Source organism: Oncorhynchus clarkii, chromosome 21, assembly GCF_045791955.1.
Source record: "Oncorhynchus clarkii lewisi isolate Uvic-CL-2024 chromosome 21, UVic_Ocla_1.0, whole genome shotgun sequence".
NCBI classification, from domain to species: Eukaryota; Metazoa; Chordata; class Actinopteri; order Salmoniformes; family Salmonidae; genus Oncorhynchus; species Oncorhynchus clarkii.
The window spans coordinates 39,226,740-39,253,034 of record NC_092167.1 but is presented as its reverse complement, the minus strand read 5'-3'; the positions used below and the strand labels follow the sequence as shown (position 1 = coordinate 39,253,034).

Below are 26,295 nucleotides of genomic sequence, written 5' to 3'. Positions count from 1 at the left end.
GTACTGTAATGGTATAGTAGAAGTGGTACAGTAATGGTATAGTAGTAGTGGTACTGTATTGGTATAGTAGAAGTGGTACAGTAATGGTATAGTAGTATTGGTACTGTAATGGTATAGTAGAAGTGGTACAGTAATGGTATAGAAGTAGTGGTACAGTAATGGTGGACAGTAGAAGTGGTACAGTAATGGTATAGTAGTAGTGGTACAGTAATGGTATAGTAGTAGTGGTACTGTAATGGTATAGTAGAAGTGGTACAGTAATGTTATAGAAGTAGTGCTACAGTAATGTTGGACAGTAGTAGTGGTACAGTAGTAGTGGTATAGTAGTAGTGGAACAGTAATGGTGGACAGTAGAAGTGATACAGTAATGGTATAGTAGTAGTGGTACAGTAATGGTATAGTAGAAGTGGTACAGTAATGGTATAGAAGTAGTGGTACAGTAATGGTATAGTAGTAGTGGAACAGTAATGATGGACAGTAGTAGTGGTATTGTAGTAGTAGTACATTAATGGTGGTCAGTAGTAATGGTACAGTAGTAGTGGTAAAGTACTAGTGGTACAGTAGTAGTGGTACAGTAATGGTGAACAGTAGTAGTGGTACAGTAGTAGTGGTAAAGTACTAGTGGTATAGTAGTAGTGGTACAGTAATGGTGGACAGTAGTAGTGGTACAGTAGTAGTGGTACAGTAATGGTGAACAGTAGTAGTATTACAGTAGTAGTGGTACAGTAGTAGTGGTAAAGTACTAGTGGTATAGTAGCAGTGGTACAGTAATGGTGGACAGTAGTAGTGGTACAGTAGTAGTGGTACAGTAATGGTGAACAGTAGTAGTGGTACAGTAGTAGTGGTAAAGTACTAGTGGTATAGTAGTAGTGGTACAGTAATGGTGGACAGTAGCAGTGGTACAGTAGTAGTGGTACAGTAATGGTGAACAGTAGTAGTATTACAGTAGTAGTGGTACAGTAGTAGTGGTAAAGTACTAGTGGTATAGTAGCAGTGGTACAGTAATGGTGGACAGTAGTAGTGGTACAGTAGTAGTGGTACAGTAATGGTGAACAGTAGTAGTGGTACAGTAGTAGTGGTAAAGTACTAGTGGTATAGTAGTAGTGGTACAGTAATGGTGGACAGTAGTAGTGGTACAGTAGTAGTGGTAAAGTACTAGTGGTATAGTAGTAGTGGTAAATTAATGGTGGTCAGTAGTAATGGTACAGTAGTAGTGGTAAAGTACTAGTGGTATAGAAGTAGTGGTACAGTAATGGTGGACAGAAGTAGTGGTACAGTAGTGGTACAGTAATGGTGGACAGTAGTAGTGGTACAGTAGTAGTGGTACAGTAGTAGTGATACAGTAATGGTGAACAGTAGTAGTGGTACAGTAGTAGTGGTACAGTATTAGTGGTACAGTAATGGTGGACAGAAGTAGTGGTACAGTAGTGGTATAGTAGCAATGGTACAGTAGTAGTGGTACAGTAGTAGTGGTACAGCAATGGTGGACAGTAGTAGTGGTACAGTAATGGTATAGTAGTAGTGGTACAGTAATGGTGGACAGTAGTAGTGGTATAGTAGTAGTGGCACAGCAATGGTGGACAGTAGTACTGGTACAGTAATGGTATAGTAGTAGTGGAACAGTAATGGTATAGTAGTAATGGTACAGTAGTGGTATAGTAGCAATGGTACAGTAATGGTGGACAGTAGTAGTGGTACAGTAGTAGTGATGTAGTAATGGTACAGTAGTAATGGTACAGTGGTGGTATAGTAGTAGTGGTACAGTAATGGTGGACAGTAGTAGTGGTACAGTAGTAGTGGTATAGTAGTAATGGTACAGTAGTGGTATAGTAGCAATGGTACAGTAGCGGTACAGTAGTAGTGGTACAATAGTAGTGGTACAGTAGTAGTGGTACGGCTGTAGTGATGTAGTAGTTGTACAGTAGTGGTATAGTAGTAATGGTACAGAGTAGCAATGGTACAGTAGTGGTATAGTAGCAATGGTACAGTAGCGGTACAGTAGTAGTGGTACAGTAGCAATGGTACAGTAGTAGTGGTATAGTAGCAGTGGTACAGTAGTAGTGATACAATAGTAGTGGTACAGTAGTGGTACAGTAGTGATGGTACAGTAGTGGTAGACAGTAGTGGTACAGTAGTAGTGGACAGTACTAGTGGTACAGTAGTAATGGTACAGGAGTTGTGGTACAGCAATGGTGGACAGTAGTAGTGGTACAGTAATGGTATAGTAGTAGTGGTACAGTAATGGTGGACAGTAGTAGTGGTACAGTAGTAGTGGTAAAGAAGTGGTATAGTAGTAGTGGGACAGTAGTGGTACAGTAGTAGTGGTACAGTAGTAGTGGTACAGTAGCAACGGTACAGTAGTAGTGGTACAGTAGTAGTGGTAAAGCAATGGTGGACAGTAGTAGTGGTACAGTAGTAGTGGTAAAGAAGTGGTATAGTAGTAGTGGTACAGTAGTGGTATAGTAGTAGTGGTACAGTATTAGTGGTACAGTAGCAATGGTACAGTAGTAGTGGTGCAGTAGCAATGGTACAGTAGAAGTGGTGCAGTAGTAGTGGTACAGTAGTGGTATAGTAGCAATGGTACAGTAGTAGTGGTACAATAGCAGTGGTACAGTAGTAGTGGTACGGTAGTAGTGGTACAGTAGAGGTATAGTAGTAGAGGTATAGTAGTAGTGGTACAGTAGTGGTATAGTAGTAGTGGTATAGTATTGGTGGTATAGTAGAGGTATAGTAGTAGTGGTAAAGTAATAGTATGGTAGTAGTGGTACAGTAGTGGTATAGTAGTAGTGGTATAGTAGTAGTGATACAGTAGTAGTGGTACAGTAGGAATGGTCCAGTGGTAGTGGTATAGTAGTAGTGGTATTGTAGTAATGGTACAGTAGTGGTATAACAGTAGTGGTACAGTAGTGGTATAACAGTAGTGGTACAATAGTGGTATAACAGTAGTGGTATAGTAGTAGTGGTACAGTAGAGGTGGTACAGTAGTAGTGATACAGCAGTAGTGGTATAGTAATAGTGGTACAGTTGTGGTATAGTCGTAGTGGTACAGTAGAGATGGTACAGTAGTAGTGGTACAGTAGTGGTGGTACAGTAGAGGTGGTACAGTAGTGGTGGTACAGTAGAGGTGGTACAGTAGTGGTGGTACAGTAGTAGTTGTACAGCAGTAGTGGTATAACAGTAGTGGTATAGTAGTAGTGGTACAGTAGAGGTGGTACAGTAGTAGTGATACAGCAGTAGTGGTATAACAGTAGTGGTATAGTAGTAGTGGTACAGTAGAGGTGGTACAGTAGTAGTGATACAGCAGTAGTGGTATAGTAGTAGTGGTACAGTTGTGGTATAGTAGTAGTGGTATAGTATAGGTGGTACAGTAGTGGTATAGTAGTAGTGGTACAGTATTAGTGGTATAGTAGTAGTGGTACAGTAGTGGTATAGTAGTAGTGGTACAGTCATAGTGGTACAGTAGTGGTATAGTAGTAGTGGTACAGTATTAGTAGTATAGTTGTAGTGGTACAGTTGTGGTATAGTAGTAGTGGTATAGTAGTAGTGGTACAGTATTAGTGGTATAGTAGTAGAGGTACAGTATTAGTGGTATAGTAGTAGTGGTACAGTTGTGGTATAATAGTAGTGGTATAGTAGTAGTGGTATAGTAGTTGTGGTACAGTAGTAGTGGTACAGTAGTGGTATAGTAGTAGTGGTACAGTAGTGGTATAGTAGTAGTGGTACAGTTGCAGTGGTATAGTAGTACAGTAGTGGTATAGTAGTGATGGACAGAGGGATTTTGCAGTGCCAGAGAGAGAAGGAAAGGAAGCTCACCATTGTACTCACCTTCTGATGTGATGGGCTTGGTGTCGGGCATGGAGAGGGAGACAGGTCGCACTGTGCCGTGGTGTGGAGAGGGGGCAAGGACCGGGGTGAAGTGGCCCTGAACCTTCCCCACCTGGCTACTGCTGTTCGGCTGTGTGTGTGGGGGGGGGTAGTTAGTGACACAACTCCTGTACTACTTTTATTATTATTTAATTTAATTTAACTAGGCAAGTCAGTTAAGAACACATTCTTATTTACAATGACGGCCTAGGAACAGTGGGCAGAACAACAGAGTTTTACCTTGTCAGTTCTGGGATTCGATCTAGCAACCTTTCGGTTACTGGCCCAATGCTCTAACCACTAGGCTACCTGCGGTCACTTGACAAATGTTTTTCAACATTACAATATCCAAGGTGAGTTTTGAATACTACAACGCATTTTTACGCTGTTTACTTCAGTAAATAATTGCCTCCTCAAAGACATCGTTAAAGAAAAGTTACCAAATAAAGTGTGTTTTATGGTATTGTTTGCACAGTTCTGTAGTGTGAGGAAAATGTTGCCCTCACTTGAAAGAGAGAGGGAGAGACAGAGAGAAAGCTCGCACTCGCGTGCGCGCGAGAGTGAGAGAGAGAGAGAGAGAGAGAGAGGAGATTCTCTTTCAGACTGCAGGAGACGGTTTGTGGTGTACTGGGCACTGTGGCGCCCCAAGTTCAAACCTCAAATAGGCCTTTATGAAAAAGACTTGTGTCCACAGGGTTCCTTAAACATATGAATAGAATGCTTAATTAGAGTGTATTATAATCTGCATTACAGCATAAAAACATTCTGGCTGCCGTCCATGGGATTATAAGCGCTGTGTTGTTTGCCGAGACCCCCTCCTCGGCAAACACACACTCCTTCCAGCACCATGGCGGAGAGGGGCCAGTAATTCCGCCAAAAGAGAGCCGAGGCCCCGGCAACGGCAAATATTTACGACCTTATATATTCCCTGTGGTTTTGTCTGGGGTCACAACAGTATCTCACGGCTCTCTCATCACTTTCTGCCTCGGTCACTCTCTCTCTGCATAGTGACACAAGGGTTAAGTGTGTACCCAATGTATAAAGTATTCTGACCGGTTTAACAGACGTTTCTGATACATACTGTGTTATGAGCCTCTGGAATCATATTAGTTTGAATAAAAAAGGCCCAATTTTCTTTGGAATATTGAGTTGGTGATTTTTACGGTGTATATTTCACATTTGGGGTTGTTCTCATTTATCAAGAAGCTCTTATCCATTGATATTTATAAAATAGACTTATTTCAGAGTTCGGTCTGGATTCAGTCATTGCAGAAAGGGATTTTTTTTTTATTCCAGAAAGGTGCTTTAGATTTGAACCGCAGCATATTTTGAATGGAGGGAGTTGGAACTTGACACTTGATTAAGAACCTGGCTAAGGAGTCACCCAGTGCATCTTACATCCTGTGTCAACTCCTTCCATCCAATTCTGTGCAAATCAAATGCACCACAGGAAGAGTGGTGCAGTGAAGCCACCATGTGCACTGATTGAGCTAGTCTGATTATGATTATAAAGAATAGTGAATTGAAGGCTAACTGACAAAAAATGTATTAAGGACTTTAAAGTTCATTCTGCACTTGACACAAAATTCTATATTTGCCACAACCATTCATTTCAACCTACTTGAAATGCTGGGGGGAAACGAAGAGCTTTATGTTGACCCTTCCAGATGGATGTTCATAACAGCTTTACAGTTCCCTATCAATCTACACCGACATTGTCCACACGTTCTCAAGTGGCAAATGTTATACAGCACCAAATGAATTATTTATTTTTCTCAAGGTGAAGGACAAATATTACAATTGCCACAAAATTGGAATGAGTGAAAATATTTAAGGATCAACATTTGATTGTTGTAAAAATGTCAAGGGCACAAATTGTTGTTGGGGCAGGTATTATTTTGGGCATACACAGGGACCTTTAGAAATCACTTTTTCAATTTGTCAGTGGGTTTTTCAGAGGAAATTGAACACTAAATTGATTATGAAATAAAAAAAATAAAAAAAATGGTACTTGATTCAATCGTCACGTTGAAAAGCGTTCTACTGCAGAGCCAAGGTTGTCCTTCCAGTAGTTAACAAATTGTTTTTCGTAAAAAGTTTGCCATAAATACTCAACTCTAAACTCCCGAACTTCACATTCAATAATTTCACTGTTCACAAACACTGTCAGAGAATTAGGCCTATTGTGGAGAGAGAGATTGTGTACAGTCAAATCCTCTGGTAAATAGAAGAAGTGAAACAGGAACTGAGCCCAACCCTCCTCCTCTCCGGGGTACCACACACTCACCTGGCTGGTCTGTGGGCTGGACGGGTCGTAGCTGGACACGTAGCTCTTCAGGGAGTCAGGGGGGTTGAGATGGGGTGGGTAGCGGATGGTGGGGTGGGAGAAGTAGGGTGACGGGGCGGGGGGGAGGATGGCAGAGGCAGAGAACTGCAGGGGGGAATGGGGGGGAGGGCTCCTCGTTGATATAACTAAGGAGAAAAGGAGAGAGGGAGAAAACAGAAAGAGGGAAACAGAGAGAGAGAGAAACAGAGAGAGAGAAACAGAGAGAGGGAGAAACAGAGAGAGAGAAAAACAGAGAAACAGAGAGAGAGAGAAACAGAGAAACAGAGAGAGAGAGAAACAGAGAGAGAGAAACAGAGAAACAGAGAGAGGGAGAAACAGAGAGAGAGAGAAACAGAGAGAGAGAGAAACAGAGAAACAGAGAGAGAGAGAAACAGAGAGAGGGAGAAACAGAAAAAGAGAAATGAGGGGATAGACAGAGACACATTCAGAGAGGGAGAGAGAGAAACACACTATTAAACAAAACACTCATGGAAAACCAAAACTTTACACATTACAATCCCAACTAATTCAAATGAGTTTTGGGGGCGGGGTGAGGGGGATGCATCATAAAAAACATATTCAGTTCAATCACTTTCTTGTAGAGGTCACTGTAGGTCACTGAGTGAGCATGTCTAGACTTAGTACAGGTCCTTAGCCTACTCACCACTGTGTCCGATGCCTGTGAGTCCGGGGTGGTGGTGCTGGGGGAAAGTGCTCAGTCTGGGTGAGGAATCCTGCGGGGAGGTGGGGCTGAAGAGAGGCTTCTCGGGCTTCTTCATGGTGGGAGACGACAGGTCTGAAGGAGAAGACACATGCACATCTGGTCAGGGGGGTTACCTCCTGTGACGTCTTTCAAACATACTCTGATTTTGTGCATATGATGGCAGCGACTGTATATGATGGCAGCGACTGTATATGATGGCAGCGACTGTATATGATGGCAGCGACTGTATATGATGGCAGCGACTGTAATTCTACTCTTTTGACATGTTTCCCAATGTCCTTATGCAAGGAATGACAACAGAACTGAACATGGAACAGAGTGGACTCTAAGACCTAATGTTCTGTGACAGTAGCGGTTCTCCCAGCAGGGCTTATTGTCCCTCCCAGGGCCTGTCACAAGACCTTTATATTCCCACGTCTCAGACCTCAGACCATGTGTCTCCTACTCTCTAATTACCTGCATAGATTCTCTCTCCCTCCCTCCCTCCCTCCCTCCCTCCCTCCCTCCCTCCCTCCCTCCCTCCCTCCCTCCCCACATGGGCTCTAGTCCCTCTCTGTTCCCACAATAGGGATGAATCCACCTGAGGAGGGGAAGGTGACTCATCCCAAACCAGGAGAGGGACAAAGGCCTCAGAAATCCAGGGAATTTCCCCACTCTGAAATGTGTAAAGGAAGCAGCTTAAGTCCTTATAGCTTTTTTTAATCAACATGAGCTATACCTCAGACAAGATGGATGCATTTGTCTTTTTTTCTTTTCTTTAACAAGTCAAAATCATTTTAGGCTATTGTACTATGGTTTCGACTTGTTTTTATGTAGCGTAACATTCTCAAAAATATATTCTTGACCTTTCCTAAATTGACATAATTACACAATGGACATTTATGGAGAAAGTCCTATGATTCAGAACAACATCAACAGAATTGTGTGTAGTAAACAGTTACTGTGTTGCAACTACTCAAAATGAGCAAGAGAGGAATAAAAAATAAAAAAAATCGCTCTGGTCTGGGAACTGACCAATATAAAATCATAGAATCCACCTAGAACAACACATTTTTACATGTCAAAATGATTTCAATCTGTTAGTGTTATCTCGTGTTCCACTCCTACAAATTAGAGAGTAAGCTAGGGCGTGCTCATGCCAGGGTGTCCCAGACCGACAAAAGGGCTATGAATCTATGTGTATCTAGCTGTTAAATACACAACCGGGTTAGTGTGAGGAGACAGAATTAACTAAAGACTGCAGATTTCGTCGGAGCATTCGATATGAAGAACTGATATCTACTTCAGTGCTAACAGCTGTTTGTCATCAAAATGTAAGGGGAACGGCTAGGCGTACATAATTCCACAACTGTACAGTAAAAGCCATTTCAGAGAGTTTACTTTAGAGGACAAAAAGCATGACAGAATTACACCTATTCCTTGTAGTGTAAAAGTGTTTCGCCGGGCTAGCCATGGAAAATAAATGACCAATTGGCACTTTGGACGGCCTCATAAGGGTTTAATATCAATCCACTTCTTTTTTGATTCCCTCTTTACAGAGTAATCATTCTCTCGTGAATTTTCTGCCCTCTCCTCTTCTCCCTAGCCCTAACATATCAGCATGCGTTAACCAGATACTGTAAGGTATAAACAAAAACCAGCTAGCACATTTGGTTTCTTGGAAATTGCGAGAACGTACGTTTTTGGATTCCCATTGGTTCTGGGAACAAAGCCATATGTTTTTTGACCGCTAAAACTGAAACGTAGCCTGTTCTGGGAATGTACATTTTTAGGTTGCAGAGAGGTTCTGAGAACGTTTTACTATGGTTCCCTAAAGTTTTCCTAGGAGATTTTACTAATGTTCTGAGAACGGAAGTTATAGGTTATTAACTATTATTATTATAAGTTATTAAATAATGTCCTGAGAACATGTTTCAATAAGACTTTTAATCACACTTCTAGCTTAGTTTAGGTTAACTGTTTTGAACTCCAAGCGCAGATAGGACACTTAGAAATGAATTTGCTTAGGCATGAATCATGATTCGAACCTATGATCTTCTGTTCTCTATCAATGGAATTAGTCCACTGCACCACCAGGATGGAGGCCGCATGCCATGTTTTATTAACTCATACAAAGCTGCTCATTTTAGTCTATTCAAACAAGCACTCACTAAGATCTGGCGTGGCCAATTAGTGGGGGTGGCCAACACACCCGAACACACCCGAACACACTTAACAAGAGGATAGAGAGAGTTTTGTCTACGCTGAGAACAGAATGTGTATGTTTTTAAATAACATTCTTCAAACGTTCTTTGAAAATTACTAATGTTTTCTTGTGTTTTTTATGGACATTTTCTGAACATTCTGAGAACATTAATTTAAATAGAACCATCAGGAAACCTGCAGAAAACATTATACTGAAGTACCGAAATTCCCATCAGAGATACATACAGTGTGTGTACAAAACATTAGGAACACCAGCTCTTTCCATGACATACAGTAGATTGATTAAGGGATTCCAGAAAGCTATAATCCCTTATTGATTTCACCCCTTAAATCCACCAACAGTGTAGATAAAGGGGATGAGACGGGTTAACTCTTTTGGGATCGGGGGCAGCATTTTCACTTTTGGATGAATAGTGTGCCCAGAGTGAACTGCCTCCTACTCTGTCCCAGATGCTAATATATGCATATTATTATTAGTATTGAAAACACTCTGAATTTTCTAAAACTGTTTGAATGATGTCTGTGAGTATAACAGAACTCATATGGCAGGCGAAAACCTGAGAAAAATCCAACCAGGAAGTGGGACATCTGAGGTTTGTAGTTTTTCAAAGCTTGGCCTACCGAATACACAGTGGGACATGGATAAAGTTGCACTTCCTACGGCTTCCACTAGACGTCAACCGTCTTTAGAAACTTGAATGAGGATTCTACTATAAAGGAGGGGCTCATGAGATCTGTTTGAGTCAGTGGTCTGACAGAGTGTCTCAGGCTCGTGACGCGCTCCCGACAGAGTTACCTCTCGTTCCAGTGCTTTTCTTCAGACATAGGAATTCTCCGGTTGGAACATTATTGATGTTTTCTGCAACCTCTTGGTGTTAGGGGGCAGTATTTTCATTTTTGGAGAAAAAAAAACGTTCCCGTTTTAAACATGATATATTGTCAGGAAAAGATGCTAGAATTTTTGTCTGTGAGTATAACAGAACTGATGTGGCAGGCGAAAGCCTGAGAAAAATCCAATCCGGAAGTGCCCCAGGTTTTGAAAGCGCTGCGTTCCAATGACTCCCTATTCAGCTGTGAATGTACCATCAACGAGCTTACGCTTTCTACGTATTCCCCAAGGTGTCTACAGCATTGTGACGTAGTTTTACGCATTTCTGTTGAAGAATAGCCGTAGGCGGCCACATTGCGTAAGTGGTCACATGGTGGCTCCGAGAGAGATTCTCGCGTAAAACACAGAGGTAGCCATTACTCCAATCGGTCCTAGTGAAAAACGAATTGTCCCGACGGATATATTATCGAATAGATATTAGAAAAACACCTTGAGGATGGATTCTAAACAACGTTTGCCATGTTTCTGTCGATATTATGGAGCTAATTTGGATTTTGTGGTGACCGCAATTTCCGGGCGATTTCTTAGTCAAACTTGAAGAACAAACGTAGCTATTCCGCCTACAAAAATAATATTTTGGGAAAAAATTTACTTTGGCTGTCTACCTGGGAGTCTCGTGAGTGAAAACATCCGAAGTTCATCAAAGGTAAACAATTTCATTTGATTGCTTTTCTGATTTCCGTGACAAGGTTGCCTGCTGCTAGCAAGGCATAATGCTATGCTAGGCTATGATAAACTTACACAAATGCTTGTCTAGCGTTGGCTGTAAAGCATATTTTGAAAATCTGAGATGACAGGGTGATTAACAAAAGGCTAAGCTGTGTTCCAATATATTTCACTTGTGATTTTCATGAAAAGGAATATTTTCTAGGAAGATTTATGTCCGTTGCATTATGCTAATTAGTGTCAGATGATGACAACGGTCCCGTTCACGGGATGGGGTGTCACTACAGGTTACAAACAGCCTAAAGATTGATTCCATACATCGTTTGACATGTTTCTAAAGGGCTGTAACTGAACTTTTTGAGTTTTTGTCTGGAAGAAGTGCCTGCGCCTCATGAAGATGGATTACTGGGCTGAACACGCTAACAACAAGTGGCTATTTGGACATACATTATAGACTTTATGGAACTTTATGGAACAAATCAGTCATTTATTGTCAAACTGTGATTCCTGGGAGTGCCTTCTGATGAAGATCATCAAAGGTAAGTGAATCTTTATGGTGTTATTTCTAACTTCTGTTGACTCCAAAATGGCAGATATTTCTCTGGCTGGATTGGGCTCTGAGCGCCGTTCTCAGATTATGCTTTTTACGTAAAGTTTTTTTTAAATCTGACACAGCGATTGCATTAAATAAGGATTTTTAAGCCTTGAGACAATTGAGACATGGATTGTATATGTATGTCATACAGAGGATGCAAGACAAAATATTTAAGTGCCTTTGAACGGGGTATGGTAGTAGGTGCCAGGCACACTAGTTTGTTTCAAGAACTGCAACGATGCTGGGTTTTTCCACACTCAACAGTTTCCTGTGTGTATCAAGAATGGTCCACCACCCAAAGGACATCCAGCCAAGTTGACACAACTGTGGGAAGCCCTGGGCCAGCATCCCTGTGAAATGTATGGTTCTCAGAACGTTATGTGCTAGCTGGGTATCCTGCACTGTTCCCAGAAAGTTGTGGGAAGGTTGTATGCAAAATAACCATAGGACAACCACGCTCTCACCAAGATCTAAGAAACATATGTTTCTCAGAACGTTATGTGTTAGCTGGGAAAACAGCATGAGAAGGAAGGGAAAGAACTAGATCAAATCCCAAAGAAAGATCGTTTAAAGAAGCGAGGGGGGAAAAACAACTCCGTTGGATGTTGGAACCTTCTGTACTCTACACGTTTATCTGTCGTAGTGTAGTGAGACGAGAGGCATCCCTCTCCCTTCCAACCCTAGGGCTTAAGGGTAGTGTGTCTGTGTGTGTGTTGGGGGAGAACAATCCGGAAATACAGGACAGTGAGGGCTTAATTAAAAACGCTATAGGCTCTGCCCTGCACCACGAGACCAGGTAATGAGACATACTGTACACCCCTCCCTGGAGGATCACACACACACCTTTTCTCTCTCTCTCTCTCTCTCTCTCTCTCGCTCTCTCTCTTTCTCCCTCCCTCTCTCTCCTGCTTGCTGCCTGTCACTATAGTGGCGTTATCAGGGCTAGGCGTGGGACGGCCCGCCAACTGGGCTTGCCACCTGTTGAGTCAGACAGCTCCTCTGAGACCTAGCTTCTTATCCGAGTCGGTTTCAAACGGGAGACCGCCGCACCTGCCCGCCCATCGTTCTCTCTCTCTCTCTCTCTCTCTCTCTCTCTCTCTCTCTCTCTCTTTCTCCCTCTGACACACAAACATGTTCCTGGATATGCACACACACACCTGTTCACCCTAGCGTCACCCCTTCACTCTTGCAGCCTAACAACACAACAAGTTTATAAATAACGTCTGCTCACAGCCACAATTGCTACAACTCCCACTAGCATTTTCTCATTCTCACTTAAAAAAAAAAAATGTTGAGCTTCCGGCACCTGGTATTCCCAGGCGGGCTCCCATCCCAGTACTAACCAGGCCAAACCCTGAACAGGTGTGTTCAGGGTAGTCTGGCCACAAGCATATTTTTTAAATCCCATTTTCTCCCTGAATTAGGTCCCTTGGCTCATCTCTGCAACTCCTCAATGAACTCGGGAGAGGCGAAGTTCGAGTCATGCGTCCTTCCGAAACACACTTCTCGCTTAACCCGGATGTCAGCCACACCAATGTGTCGGAGGAAACACTGACTGACGACCGGAATCAGCTTGCAGGCGCCTGGCCATGTCACAAGGAGTCGCTAGAGCACGATGAGTCCACCGGCCAAACCCTCCCCTACCCCGGATGGTGCAGGGCCAATTGTGCAACGTCCTATGGGCTCCCGGCCACGGCCGATTGTGACACAGACTGGGATCGAACCTCAAGCTGTAGTGACGCCTCAGCGCTGCGGTGTAATGCTTCTTTAAATTTTATTTTATTTTATTTTTTTAATTTTACCCCTTTTTCTCCCCAATTACGTGGTATCCAATTGTTGCTAGCTACTATCTTGTCTCATTGCTACAACTCCGTACGGGCTCGGGAGAGACGAAGGTTGAATGTCATGCGTCCTCCGATACACAACCCAACCAGCCGTACTGCTTCTTAACACAGCGCGCATCCAACCCGGGAGCCAGCCGCACCAATGTGTCGGAGGCTACACCGAGCACCTGGCAACCTTGGCTAGCGCGCACTGCGCCTGGCCCGCCACAGGAGTCGCTGGTGCGCGAAGAGACAAGGAGATCCCTACCGACCAATCCCTCCCTAACCCGGACGACGCTAGGCCAATTGTGCGTCGCCCCACGGACCTCCCGGTCGCGGCCGGTTACGACAGAGCCTGGGCGCGAACCCAGGGACTCTGATGGCACAGCTGGCGCTGCAGTACAGCGCCCTTAACCACTGCGCCACCCGGGAGGCCCCGGTGTAATGCTTTTGACCGCTGCGCCATCCAGGACTATAATGCTCACTTTCATTGGTGCAACAACTGCATTCCACAATAGAATCGCTACCACACCAAAAATCCCACTCATTTCGCTTCAACACTGCAACTCTTAGTGAGAAAACAGGAAGCAATAAGGAAGCGACCAAACTATCAGAGAACGCCAATCTAAAATGTGCAGTTAAAATGAGTAAAACAAGTTAATATTTTGGGTTCTGAAGGGGTACGACAGTTGAATTAAGCTAAGGAGGTACCTACTGTATAAGTTATATCCTTTGAGAATTAATGGGTATATATCATGAATTTAAACATAAAAATGGATGTAGCAACTGCTGATTGCCCCTTTAAGCTTAGCTCATTGAATGTTTTACTGTAAATCACAGCGGGGGAAAAAACAATCCATCCCTATTTATCTTGGTTTTTGACAGATTATTTGCATATATTTAGCATGTAGTCTTTTATGACAATGTAATCATAAGGTTTGGTGTTTACGGTCTGACCTGAGGCTAGCATGTTATCACGTGTCATTACATCAACAGCCAAGTTGAATGGGCTCACATCGAGGGAACAAGGTGCCATATCATTTTATCAACATACTGTAACCGCTCGCTGTGGAGTCGAGGGGCAATGATAACATTGGGAACATCTTGACAGTCGGAGAGTGACACTGAGACTGTGTTGTGTGTAGCCTACATGACCCACCACAGATTATGGTGGGGCTGCTTCTGCTCCACAAAGAGTCAGGACAGATATTGAATAATGTGTCATCTGTATTGAATTGAATTGTATTGTATTTCATTGTATTGTATTTCTGAGGGAATGATATTTGCTTAGCTGCAGTAATAATGTCTGATTATTAATTCCTACAATGCAGAAATGTTGGTAGATTAGGGATTATGTTCCCCCAACCTAGATTAGTCAATTATCTTGAAGTGTTCTGTTTTGAGAACATTCCGTTTTTCCGATTTAGGAATCTAGAACCTTGCAATTGAAACCATTCCCAGTGCAGCTTCTGTAAACCTCCTACAGTGTCACACACACATACACACACCTCCCCTCTCACCTTCTCTCTCGTGCCAGGTCCTGCTGCCACTAGCTGGGGAGCTAGGTGAGGAATAGAAGTCAGGGCCAGTGGGACTGGTCTCCATACTCTCCTCTATGTTGAGGGTCTTGGGCCGTTTACTGAAGGAGGAGGCAAAATTATGAGTCACAACATATGTATATTTTATTTTATCCATTATCACAGCCAGTGATGTTGTAAAACAAAAGTACCTGTATCGTATGTTGACTGATGATGTATTATCCAGATGCGTGAGTGTAAACAGAATTGAACTAGAACAAACAGCCAAATATGGACGCAACGCTATAATATAAATGACAGAGTGAGACTATACATTTATCCCCCGAGGCACTAAACTGATATCAGTTTTACATTCCCCCCATTCCCCCCTGCATCTCGTTCAAAGTTCAGCGGTCAATGTGTGACAAGAGGTTCCCATGTGATGCATGAGAAAGAGAGAGGGGGCAGGGTAGAGTCCTGCAGTAGACTGACCTGCCAGGCGGGGAGGAGAGGGAGCGATGGAGGCCCACACTGGAGTTCAGGTCATGGTAGTACGGCTGACTAGGCATGTCGGCCATGGAGAAGTTCACCCCTGCCCCCTGGGTGATGGGCGCTAGAGAGGAAGGAGAGGAACAGAGAGGTACAGGTTGGACACTTCCTGGTCACTAGCACGCTGATTGGTTGGCTGCTGAAGCTGTACATGATCCCCACTCACATGTTAAATAAAGGTTAAATACTTATTTTTCTTTTTTAAATAGAATAATTGAACATCTATCAACTTTTGCATTCCACCAGCACACTGCAAACTCATGAACTAAGCCACACCCACCAGGCATCTGATTAGTTCCTACGTATTGTAATTGGTCGAGCACATATCAATAAGTGCACTGAAGTTCACTTTCATGGTGGTTGTACGTGTGATATGCTTTGAGTACCACAGCCCACCATAGCTGTGTGAAATTAGACTTTTTTTTCTCCCTGTGGTTGATGGCCGTGGGGGAGGGATATTGTTTCTGGGAGGACAGCTGATTGTTTACCAGGGCACTCTGTAAACACTCCTTCCTCTCTTGAAACTGACACTTGCGAAGGGAGTCCTGTGAGTGCGGTGGGTGGGTGTGTGGGTTGCTAGGATGGTCTGGACTCGACGGGAGTCTGGAGTGTGTGGTGGCCTCTGTTGTGGTCTGAGGTTCACCACAGCCTCAGAACTGGCAATCCCAGCACTGCAGCCTCAGAACTGGCAACCCCAGCACTGCAGCCTCAGAACTGGCAACCCCAGCACTGCAGCCTCAGAACTGGCAACCCCAACATTGCAGCCTCAGAACTGGCAACCACAGCATTGCAGCCTCAGAACTGGCAACCCCAGCACTGCAGTCTCAGAACTGGCAACCCCAGCACTGCAGCCTCAGAACTGGCAACCCCAACATTGCAGCCTCAGAACTGGCAACCCCAGCATTGCAGCCTCAGAACTGGCAACCCCATCATTGCAGTCTCAGAACTGGCAACCCCAGCATTGCAGCCTCAGAACTGGTAACCCCAGCATTGCAGTCTTGGAACTGGCAACCCCAGCATTGCAGCCTCAGAACTGGCAACCCCAGCATTGCAGTCTTGGAACTGGCAACCTGCAGCAGCCCTGGCATTGACTACCCCTAACCAAGCTTTGGCACGTTCCTCTCTCCCATGGGCATTTGTGTTTTAATTCCTTACCAACAAGACTCTCTCTCTCTCTTCTCTCTCTCTCTCAACGTACTGTGTGTCATGCCACTCACTCTGACATCAAGTAATTTAACTATGTTGAAGCAAATATGACCCCTGACTTCTGAATCTTAACAATGCCCAGCACAAAATAACAATGACGCTAGAACACCTGTTACTGTTTTTTTCTTTCATTCATTTGAATTTGCATTGAAGAACTGCAGAACCGCAGCACTCACTGAGTTTGAATTGGTTTAAAGGCCTGCACCGTAATCCGAAAAACAACAGATCAAATATGTTAGAATACAGGACACAACATCCGTATGTTGTAGGACCAGTGGTGTAAAGTACTTAAATAAAAATATTTTAAAGTACTACTTAAGTAGTTTTTGGGGGTATCTACTGTATACTTTACTTTACTTGACTATTTATATTTTTGACTACTTTTACTTTTTCTTCACTACATTCCTTAAGAAAATATTGTACTTAGTACTCCATACATTTTCCTTGACACCGAAAAGTACTCATTACTTGCTTAGCAGGACAGGAAAATGCTCCAATTCAGGCACTTATCAAGAGAACATCTCTGGTCATCCCTACTGCCTCTGATCTGGCGGACTCACTAAACACACATGCTTCATTTGCAAATTATGTCTGAATATTGGAGTGTGCCCCTGGTTATCCATACATTTTCAAAACAAGAAAATCTGGTTTGCTTAATATAAGGAATATGAAATGATTTATACATGTACTTTTACTTTTGAAACTTAAGTATAATGTAGTAATTACATTTACTTTTGATACTTAAGTATATTTTCAACCAAATACTTTTTTACTTTTACTCAAGTAGAATTTTACTGGGTGACTTTTACTTTTACTTGAGTCATTTTCTATTAAGGTATCTTTAATTTTACTCAAGTATGACTAATTGGCTACTTTTTCCACCACTGTGTAGGACACAACAGCACTTGAGCAGTACAGGTAAATCCTGCCTGAGGGAACCATTGTCCTCAGCTAACTGTGGAGAGAGATATCTGAAAGAACATCAGTCATCATCTTTGAGAAGGGCAGTCTATACAAACACACACTCCCGCGCACACACACACACACTCACAACTGTCTACTGTAGACACACACACACTGTGTTCTAATGCTTGCTCGACTGTTTTTCCCACATTTGTACCGTAAAGATCACTCTTTTTGAATCGACAATGAGTAAAATGATATATGAATGTACTGTACTTACTTCTGGACACCCGCACCAGCTCCGAAACACTGAAGACTCCTGATTTGATGAAGCTGTCTTCCAAGTAAACTGCAGAAACAAAAACAAAGATAGACAATATATCAATACAATATATCAATCAAAACATTAAACCATATATGCTTTGTGTTCTAGGAACTTACAGCAAGTTATATTCATAAGGATTTAAGCTGGTGATAAAGTAATAAATCATTACTTGATTCCCTGCTTACTGCACACGGGACGAGAAAACAATTCTCGACCCAAATATCTCTGTAATAAAACAGAGCATCCTTCATCGACCCACCACCTGGTGGTTCTCTGTAGCTCAGTTGGTAGAGCATGGCGTTTGCATCACCAGGATTGTAGGTTTGATTCCCAGGGTCCACCCATACGTAAAATGTACGCACAGATAAAAAGCTAAATGCCGTATATAATATTTATTATATTAACACAGCTCCAGACTGAATACTGTCAATACTGAAAATACTGAAACATGGAGGCTTTGAAGTGCAATATGTATGGGGGCCAGAATGTAAGAAAAAAATCCCAGAACCAATCGGTCAAGCCTGGTCCCAGATCAGTTTGTGCTGTTTATATACAGTTGAAGTTTACATACACTTAGGTTGGAGTCATTAAAACTCATTTTTCATCCACTCCACAAATTTCTTGTTAACAAACTATAGTTTTGGCAAGTCGGTTAGGACATCAACTTTGTGCATGACACAAGTCATTTTTCCAACAGATTATTTAACTTATTATTCACTGTGTCAAAAGTTTACACACACTAAGTTGACTGTGCCTTTAAACAGCTTGGACAATTCCAGAAAATGATGTCATGGCTTTAGAAGATTCTGATAGGCTAATTGACATAATTTGAGTCAATTGGAGGTGTACCTGTGGATGTATTTCAAAGCCTACCATCAAACTCAGTGCCTCTTTGCTTGACATCATGGGGAAAAAAAAAAATGGTAGACCTCCACAAGTCTGGTTCACCCTTGGGAGCAATTTCCAAATGACTGAAGGTACCATGTTCATCTGTACAAACAATGGTACGCAAGTATATACAACTTGGGATCACGCAGCAGTCATACCGCTCAGGAAGGAGATGCGTTCTGTCTTAACATACTTTGGTGCGAAAAGTGCAAATCAATCCCAGAACAACCTTGTGAAGATCTGGAGGAAACAGGTACAAAAGTATCTATATCCACAGTAAAACAAGTCCTATATCGACATAACCTGAAAGGCCGCGCAGCAAGGAAGAAACCACTGCTCTGAAACCACCATAAAAAAGCCAGACTACAGTTTGCAATAGCACATGGGGACAAAGATCGTACTTTTTGGAGAAATGTCCTCTGGTCTGATGAAACAAAAATAGAACTGTTTGGCCATAGTGACCATCCCAACCGTGAGGCACAGGGGTGGCAGCATCATGTTGTGGGGGTGCTTTGCTGCAGGAGGAGCTGATGCACTTCACAAAATAGAGGGCATCATGAGGATGGAAAATGATGTGGATATATTGAAGCAACACCTCAAGACATCAGTCAGGAAGTTAAAGCTTAGTTGCAAATGGGTCTTCCAAATGGACAGTGACCCCAAGCATACTTCCAAAGTTGTGGCAAAATGGCTGAAGGAATACAAAGTTAAGGTATTGAAGTGGCCATCACAAAGCCCTGACCTCAATCCTATAGAACATTTGTGGGCAGAACTGAAAAAACGTGTGCGAGCAAGGAGGCCTACAAACCTGACTCAGTTACACCAGCTCTGTCAGGAGGAATGGGCCAAGCTTGTGGAAGGCTACCTGAAACGTTTGACCCAAATTAAACCATTTGAAGACAATGCTACCAAATTGAGTGTATGTAAACTTCTGACCCACTGGGAATGTGAATAAATAAATAAAAGCTGAAATAAATCATTCTCTCTACTATTATTCTGACATTTCACATTCTTAAAATAAAGTGGTGATCCTAACTGACCTAAGACAGGGGATTTTTACTAGGATTAAATGTCAGGAATTGTGAAACTGAGTTTAAATGTATTTGGCTAAGGTGTATGTAAACTTCCGACTTCAACTGCATTTGTCACGCCAATGACCATAGTGAGTCGGCACTACAGCACAAAGTAGATCTAGGACCAGGCTATCCAGACAGACATGTCACTGACTCCCAGAATTACTTTGACATTTCATCCTTTGATGTTCTGAGGAGGACCATTGGGTGTGCCAACTACAAAGGGGGAAGGCGTGAGTCTAGATTTAGATTGGCAGCTACATGCACTTTCTTCCTCCTAATGTCTCAACACAAGCCAGCGGGCGTCCCAGAGAAGGGAAGGGAACTGTGCCACTGTAGAGGAAGCATCTAGGGAGGCCCTCCCAGGGTCTGAGTCATTGGCTCAACATTTGCTCAACGTTGTTTGACTTGGCAGCGAAACGCACACCCAGGGCAGGCAAAACCTGCTCTTTAGGAATGGACCTAATTACGTTCTCTCTCTATTTTCATTCCTGGCCCGTGATGACATAGTCCAGGTCAGTCCAGGAGAGCAGCAACAGGCTGCCGGAGATTATTTGGAGCAGCAGCCATTTTGTTTGGCTAGCTAGCAGACTGGCTAGCCAATTTAGCTCAGCTATCCAACCCTTCTTGGCAAGGAAGACAACTATGGCCTCAGACTTCCATTAGTGTACTACAGAGGAGCACATAAAGGGGTCTAGCCTCCATGTTTCACAATCTTTTCTTGTCTCTTAGATGCAATTAGTATTGTAAGTAGCTGACAGCACCATCATTATGAGATACCATACGTACATTCAGATGGGTGTAATCTGCATATCTGCCAAACTATCTTACAATGAAATGTTCCAGGTGAGAGCATAGACTATATACAAAGATACATATTTCTGCTATGGACCTTACACAAAAAGAGCACTGCTATAAACAGATACCACAGTAATCATTCTACCAGGTGAGGATATACTATATACAGTACAGAGAGGGGACTGGGAACTATAGAGCTATGATTGACAGCACAGAGGTTGGAGGACAGTGACAGTCAATTTCAGGTACATACCTGGAGGGTTGTTGCCTGGCTCATTGTTACTGGGACTTCCTGACTGCTGTGCGTCTGTAACACAGATATAAAACCATACTTCAATTGCGAACCTCAGATCATGAAATACCAGAAAAGGTCATTAAAGTTCAGCACTCTTCTATCAATTGAAGTAATTCAAATAGCTTGATTAATGTAAACCACCCAGTGTAATGTAAACCACCCAGTGTTGCCAAAGCAATACGAGGACATGTCCAAAGTACCCTGAATGTCACAGGTGGCCAAAAACAAACAAGCAAGGTGCTGTTAAAGATCTGATTTCATCTCAAACTAGACACAATATCAACTGGAGTCTACACAGAGTATGGTGATTATATAACGAATATTCTGCAGCTTCCTTAGTTTGTGTCTGAGATTTTTATTTTCATATTTCTGCAGACGTGTCAGTCCTGACAGACCAAGCCAGATGTGCGCTGATATACAGTACCAGTCAAAAGTTTGGACACAGGGTTTTTGATAGTCCCACTAAGAGCAAACCAGATGGCATGGCGTATCGCTGCAGACATGCTGGATAAGTGTGCCTAGAATTCTAAATAAATCACAGACAGTGTCACAAGCAAAGCACCCCCACACCATCACACCTCCTCCTCCATACTTCACGGTGGGAACCACACATGCGGAGATCATCCGTTCACCTACTCTGCGTCTCACAAAGACACGGCAGTTGGAACCAGAAATCTAAAATTTGGACTCTTTAGAACAGAGGACAGATTTCCACCGGTCTAATGTCCATTGCTCGTGTTTCTTTGCCCAAGCAAATCTCTTCTTATTATTGGTGTCCTTTAGTAGTGGTTTCTTTGCAGCAATTCGACCATGAAGGCCTGATTCACGCAGCCTCCTCTGAACAGTTGATGTTGAGATGTGTCTGTTACTTGAATTTTGTGAAGCATTTATTTGGGCTGCAATTTCTGAGGCAAGTAACTCTAATGAACTTATCCTCTGCAGCAGAGGTAACTCTGGGTATTTTTTTCCTGTGGCGGTCCTCATGAGAGCCAGTTTCATCATAGCGCTTGATGGTTTTGCGACTGCACTTGAAGAAACTTTCAAAGTTCTTGAAATGTTCCTCATTGACTGACCTTCATGTCTTAAAGTAATGATGGACTGTCATTTCTCTTTGCTTATTTGAGCTGTTCTTGCCATAATATGGACTTGGTCTTTTACCAAATAGGGCTATCTTCTGTATACCACCCTACCTTGTCACAACACAACTGATTGGCTCAAACGTATTAAGGAAATAAATTCCACAAATTAACTTTTAACAAGGCATACCTGTTATTTGAAATGCATTCCAGGTGACTACCTCATGAAGTTGGTTGAGAGAATGCCAAGAGTGTGCAAATCTGTCATCAAGGCAAAGGGTGACTACTTGGAAGAATCTAAAATCTTAAATATATTTTGGTTACTACATGATTCCATATGTGTTATTTCATAGTTTTGATGTCTTCATTATTATTCTACAACGTATAAAATAGTAAAAATAAAGAAAAACCCTTGAGTGAGTAGGTGTGTTTAAACTTTTGACTGGTATTATATATAATAGCGTAAAAAGCCTTCAGCTGGGGTGGAAAGAGGCAATAAGACAAGGTTAAAAATATGAGGTAAAGTGTTATCCTGACCTGCACACAAAGACTGGTTGATTCTGGCTGGCTTTTTACAGGGCTTGGGTTAGGGAGAACATGGTGTGTCTCTGCCTCGTCCTGCCCTGCCTGGCCCTGGGAGAAGCATGCACATAGCACATGCAACGGGTGGGGGATAAGCTCTGAAACATGTCAGGAATTCTCCCCATAAGGTAGCGCCTACCCTAGCCTAACCACGTGGTTCCTCTGATTGATGTTGTTACCTTACAGCACCTTTGGGAGGAGGATAAGCTGGCGTTCCTCAGCCGTTGCCGCGCTCGTTAGTCACCGCCAACCACCAGAGGCCATTTGAGTACCATCTCCCAACCGTCACGCAACACTAACAGATATTCAAACCATGCTCACAAGCACCTGGCTTTTAACATAAACACGAGTCCAGAGGTACTCGAGTACTATTTGAGAAGGTCCGGTAACTCAAATTTCATAGGTGGCAAAGGTCCGGATGGATATTGTCATTTATTGGTGCAGTAACAAACCTCCACCTCGCAACCCATGGGACCCCAAACTGTTCACACCCCTCTTGTTGGTAGAGAGAAAATGTTGCAGTTTTAAAGCTAATTTCTGGTAATTCTACACACTGAGCATGGGGCACAGATTTTTGTTGTTATTGCCATTTTAAAGCTAATTTCCTACTATTCTACACATTTTTCCATGTCTTATGTGTTTATATGATACCAGGATCGCAGTCAGGCCAAGTGTTTTTTCTTGGGGGGGGGGGGGCGCAGTCCATATATATCCGGGTCCGGATCCAGACCGCGAGCCTCCAGTTGAGTATGGAAGCACTACACCATATCATATACAATAAACAATAGGTCCACAGATGAAAAGTAGCTCCAAAGAGCTTACTTAAATTTCCCCAAAACAGCAGTACCTCTCCACACTACACACCATTATTCCCTATAAAACCTACTGTAGCATCGGCCTATCAGAGTCGGGCAATATCAGCGTCACTGACACCCAAAGAACAGAGGAGGATGACCCCCCCTTCCCCCTTTCCTTCCTTCCCTCCATCTACCAACCCCCACTTCAACCAACCATACAGGGAAACAAAACAAATCAAATCAAATGTTATTGGTCGCCTACACTTATTTAGCAGATGTTAGTACGGGTGTAGCGAAATACTTGTGTTCCTAGCTCCTACAGCGCAGTAAACATTACAACATTGAATGGCTGGGCTGTGTTTGACTTGAGTTCCATAAGGTTTTACTGTACCACAGCCACCCCCACGTGTTCCTCCTGTGCTTGATGTATGAGCTATGCACAATGAGAACCACAGGGTTGTGATATGATCTACGCCTTAAATGCGGAGTGAGGAACAGAGGCGGGAGACGGCTGAACTCAGATAGCCTCGCCTTGCAACAACACTCCTTTTCCTGCTGCTGAGACTTCCCTCTCTCATAAGCTCCATTTCAGAGGTTAAAAAAAAGGAGAGAGAGAGATAGAGAGAGAAAGAGGAATAGAGAGAGAGAAGAAAAATTTGAAGAAAAAACGTTGAGAGATTTATTCGCTCCCCACCCCCTCTAAATTTGACCATTAAACAGCACTGCAAAAACGGAATGTTCTTGGCCACGGCTCAACAATGACAAAGTAGGGCGGGAACAACACCACCATACGTTAAGTGAAAAAATCCACCCTTATGTTTAACCGTGAATAGTCACAACTTTGAGCTCTCTTTACAGGATACAGAGGACACAAGGGAAGTCTGTTGTTGATAGCTTGCTCTCTTTTCGATGCCTAAGTTGGCTACTTTGTTAGCGTGTCTGGTTTGTTGGCTTGTAAGACACAATTTTTCGGGAAAATAAATTAGTCTTTGGTTTGTAATTCACATGATTTTAGTAAAAACTGTATGGTGCTTTTGACTTCACAGGCACATCACGTGGGCACATTTGTCATTTAAAATATTTTCTAATGAGATACAATTATATTTCTATACTGAACAAAAATATATACGCAACATGTAAAGTGTTGTTTAGATGTTTCGTGAGCTGAAAGAAAATCTCCCAGAAACGATCCATACGCAAAAAAAGATTATTTCTCTCAGATTTGGTGCACAAATTTGTTTACATCCCTGTTAGTGAGCATTTGCCAAGCTAACCCATCCACCTGACAGGTGCGGCATATCAAGAAGCTGATTAAACAGCATGGTCATTACACAGGTGCACCTTGCGCTGGGGACAATAAAAGGCGACTCTAAAATGTGCAGTTTTGTCACACAACACAATGCCACAGATGTTTGGAGGGAGCATGCAATTGGCACGCTGACTGCAGGAACGTCCACCAGAGCTTTTGCCAGAGAATTGAATGTTCATTTCTCAACCATAAGTCACCTCCAATGTTGTTTTAGAGAATTTGGCAACACGTCCAACCGGCCTCACAACCACAGACCGTGTTACCACGCCAGCTCAGGACCTCCAGCTCAGGACCTCCTTCTTTACCTGCAGGATCGTCTGAGGGGGGAAGGGGTGCTAAGGAGTATTTCTGTATTTAATAAAGCCCTTTTGTGGGGAAAAACTTATTTTGATTGGCTGGGCCCTGGCTCCGCAATAGGTGGACCTGGCTCCCAAGTGGGTAGGCCTATGCCCTCCCAGGCCAACCCATGGCAGCACCCCTGACCAGTTATGTGAAATCCATAGATTAGGACTTAATTAATTTATTTCTAGTGACTGATTTCCATATATGAACTGTAACTCAGTGAAAGCTTTGAAATTGTTGCATGTTGAGTTTATATTTTTGTTCAGTGTATGTTACATGCCACAGTCAAGGGCTTTTGTGCCAATGGTTTGTGTGGAACAACGTCCCTACAGTAATGTGATGGCAAGTGGATCCTCCCACTTTCTTCCTCCCTGCCACCCTGGCACTTCCCACCCTCATGCCACTTTCAGACCCATCCATCAGTCTAGTTACAAATGCCAACTATTGCCCTCTCCCAGGAGAGAGAGAAAGAGAGAGACAGGTGAGGAGTGAGACAGATAGATGAGAGAAAGAGGGAGGGTGAGAAAGAGTTGAAGATAGAGAGAGGGGGGGGGGGAGAGAGAGAGAGAGAGAGAGAGAGAGAACACAATTAGACCCAACCAAATCATGTGAAAACAAAAAGATAATTACTTGACACATTGGGAAGAATTAACAAAAAACAGAGCAAACTAGAATGCTATTTGGCCCGAAACAGAGAGTACACAGTGACAGAATACCTGACCACTGGTCAGGAAAGCTTTGACTATGCACAGATTCAGTGATCATAGCCCTGCTATTGAGAAAAGTCGCCGTAGGCAGACCTGGCTCTCAAGAGAAGACTCCACACTGCCCACAAAATGGCCACAAAATGAGGTGGAAACTGAGCTGCACTTCCTATCCTCCTGCCAAATGTATGACCATATTAGAGACACATATTTCTCGCAGATTACACAGACCTTTGTGAGAGAGAGAAGGTGGGAAGCTGGTTTGTCTAACCTGGAACAGACCATTGTGAGAGAACAGGCAAAAGACCAGATGGTCGTGGTAATTAAAGAAGCCAGCCAGCTGAAGTAGAAGCAGCATCTTCTCTCTGCTTCCCTACAGTCCAACTGGAGCCACCTGGAAGAGTTGAGAGGGAATCCAGGCATATGGCATCTTCTGTCTGTCAACCCCTCTCAGAGGCATGAGGGAGCCCTATAATCTGAGAGCTGGAAAACCCCTGGCATCGCATACATCACAAGAACCCAGTTATTCTTGCGTGTGTGCCTGTGTTGTACAATTGTATGCTGTGTAAATGTAAGTCTGCATGCAAGAAATAAACTATCTGAGACAGAAATGAGAAGAGGGGTGAAGACTTCCCGTCACAGAAAACACCTCCTATCGGCATCCAAAGGTGCATCAAACCTTCCAAATGGAGACCAATCCAAGACCAATCCATTCGTCTTAAAATAAACTTCAGTAACCCGTGAATAAACAGTGTGGTCTCGGTCTGTGAGGTAGGTCTCTGGCTCTGACTCTGCCCTGAGAGTTTGGCAAGGCCCTGATCACAACACAACATACCAGG

General features: G+C 43.1%; 1 protein-coding gene across 15 annotated transcripts in view; it reads right to left on the bottom strand.

Annotated features, from left to right (window-relative positions):
* The window catches only part of LOC139379000 (nuclear factor 1 B-type-like), a 91,424-nt gene that overhangs the window by 17,209 nt on the left and 47,920 nt on the right, over positions 1-26,295 (bottom strand). For 4 of the 15 annotated variants that reach the window (XM_071121700.1, XM_071121692.1, XM_071121699.1 and 1 more), the window contains exons 3-9: positions 20,605-20,658; positions 17,548-17,616; positions 15,102-15,222; positions 14,613-14,731; positions 6,855-6,986; positions 6,152-6,336; positions 3,826-3,955 (exon numbers count right to left, since the gene is read on the bottom strand). In XM_071121700.1, coding sequence (XP_070977801.1) covers positions 3,826-3,955; positions 6,152-6,336; positions 6,855-6,986; positions 14,613-14,731; positions 15,102-15,222; positions 17,548-17,616; positions 20,605-20,658 — 810 coding nt within the window. Of the gene's footprint in view, positions 1-3,813; positions 3,956-6,151; positions 6,337-6,854; positions 6,987-14,612; positions 14,732-15,101; positions 15,223-17,547; positions 17,617-20,604; positions 20,659-26,295 lie in introns of all 15 variants that reach the window. The other 11 variants (XM_071121698.1, XM_071121690.1, XM_071121697.1 and 8 more) reach the window with 3 other exon arrangements.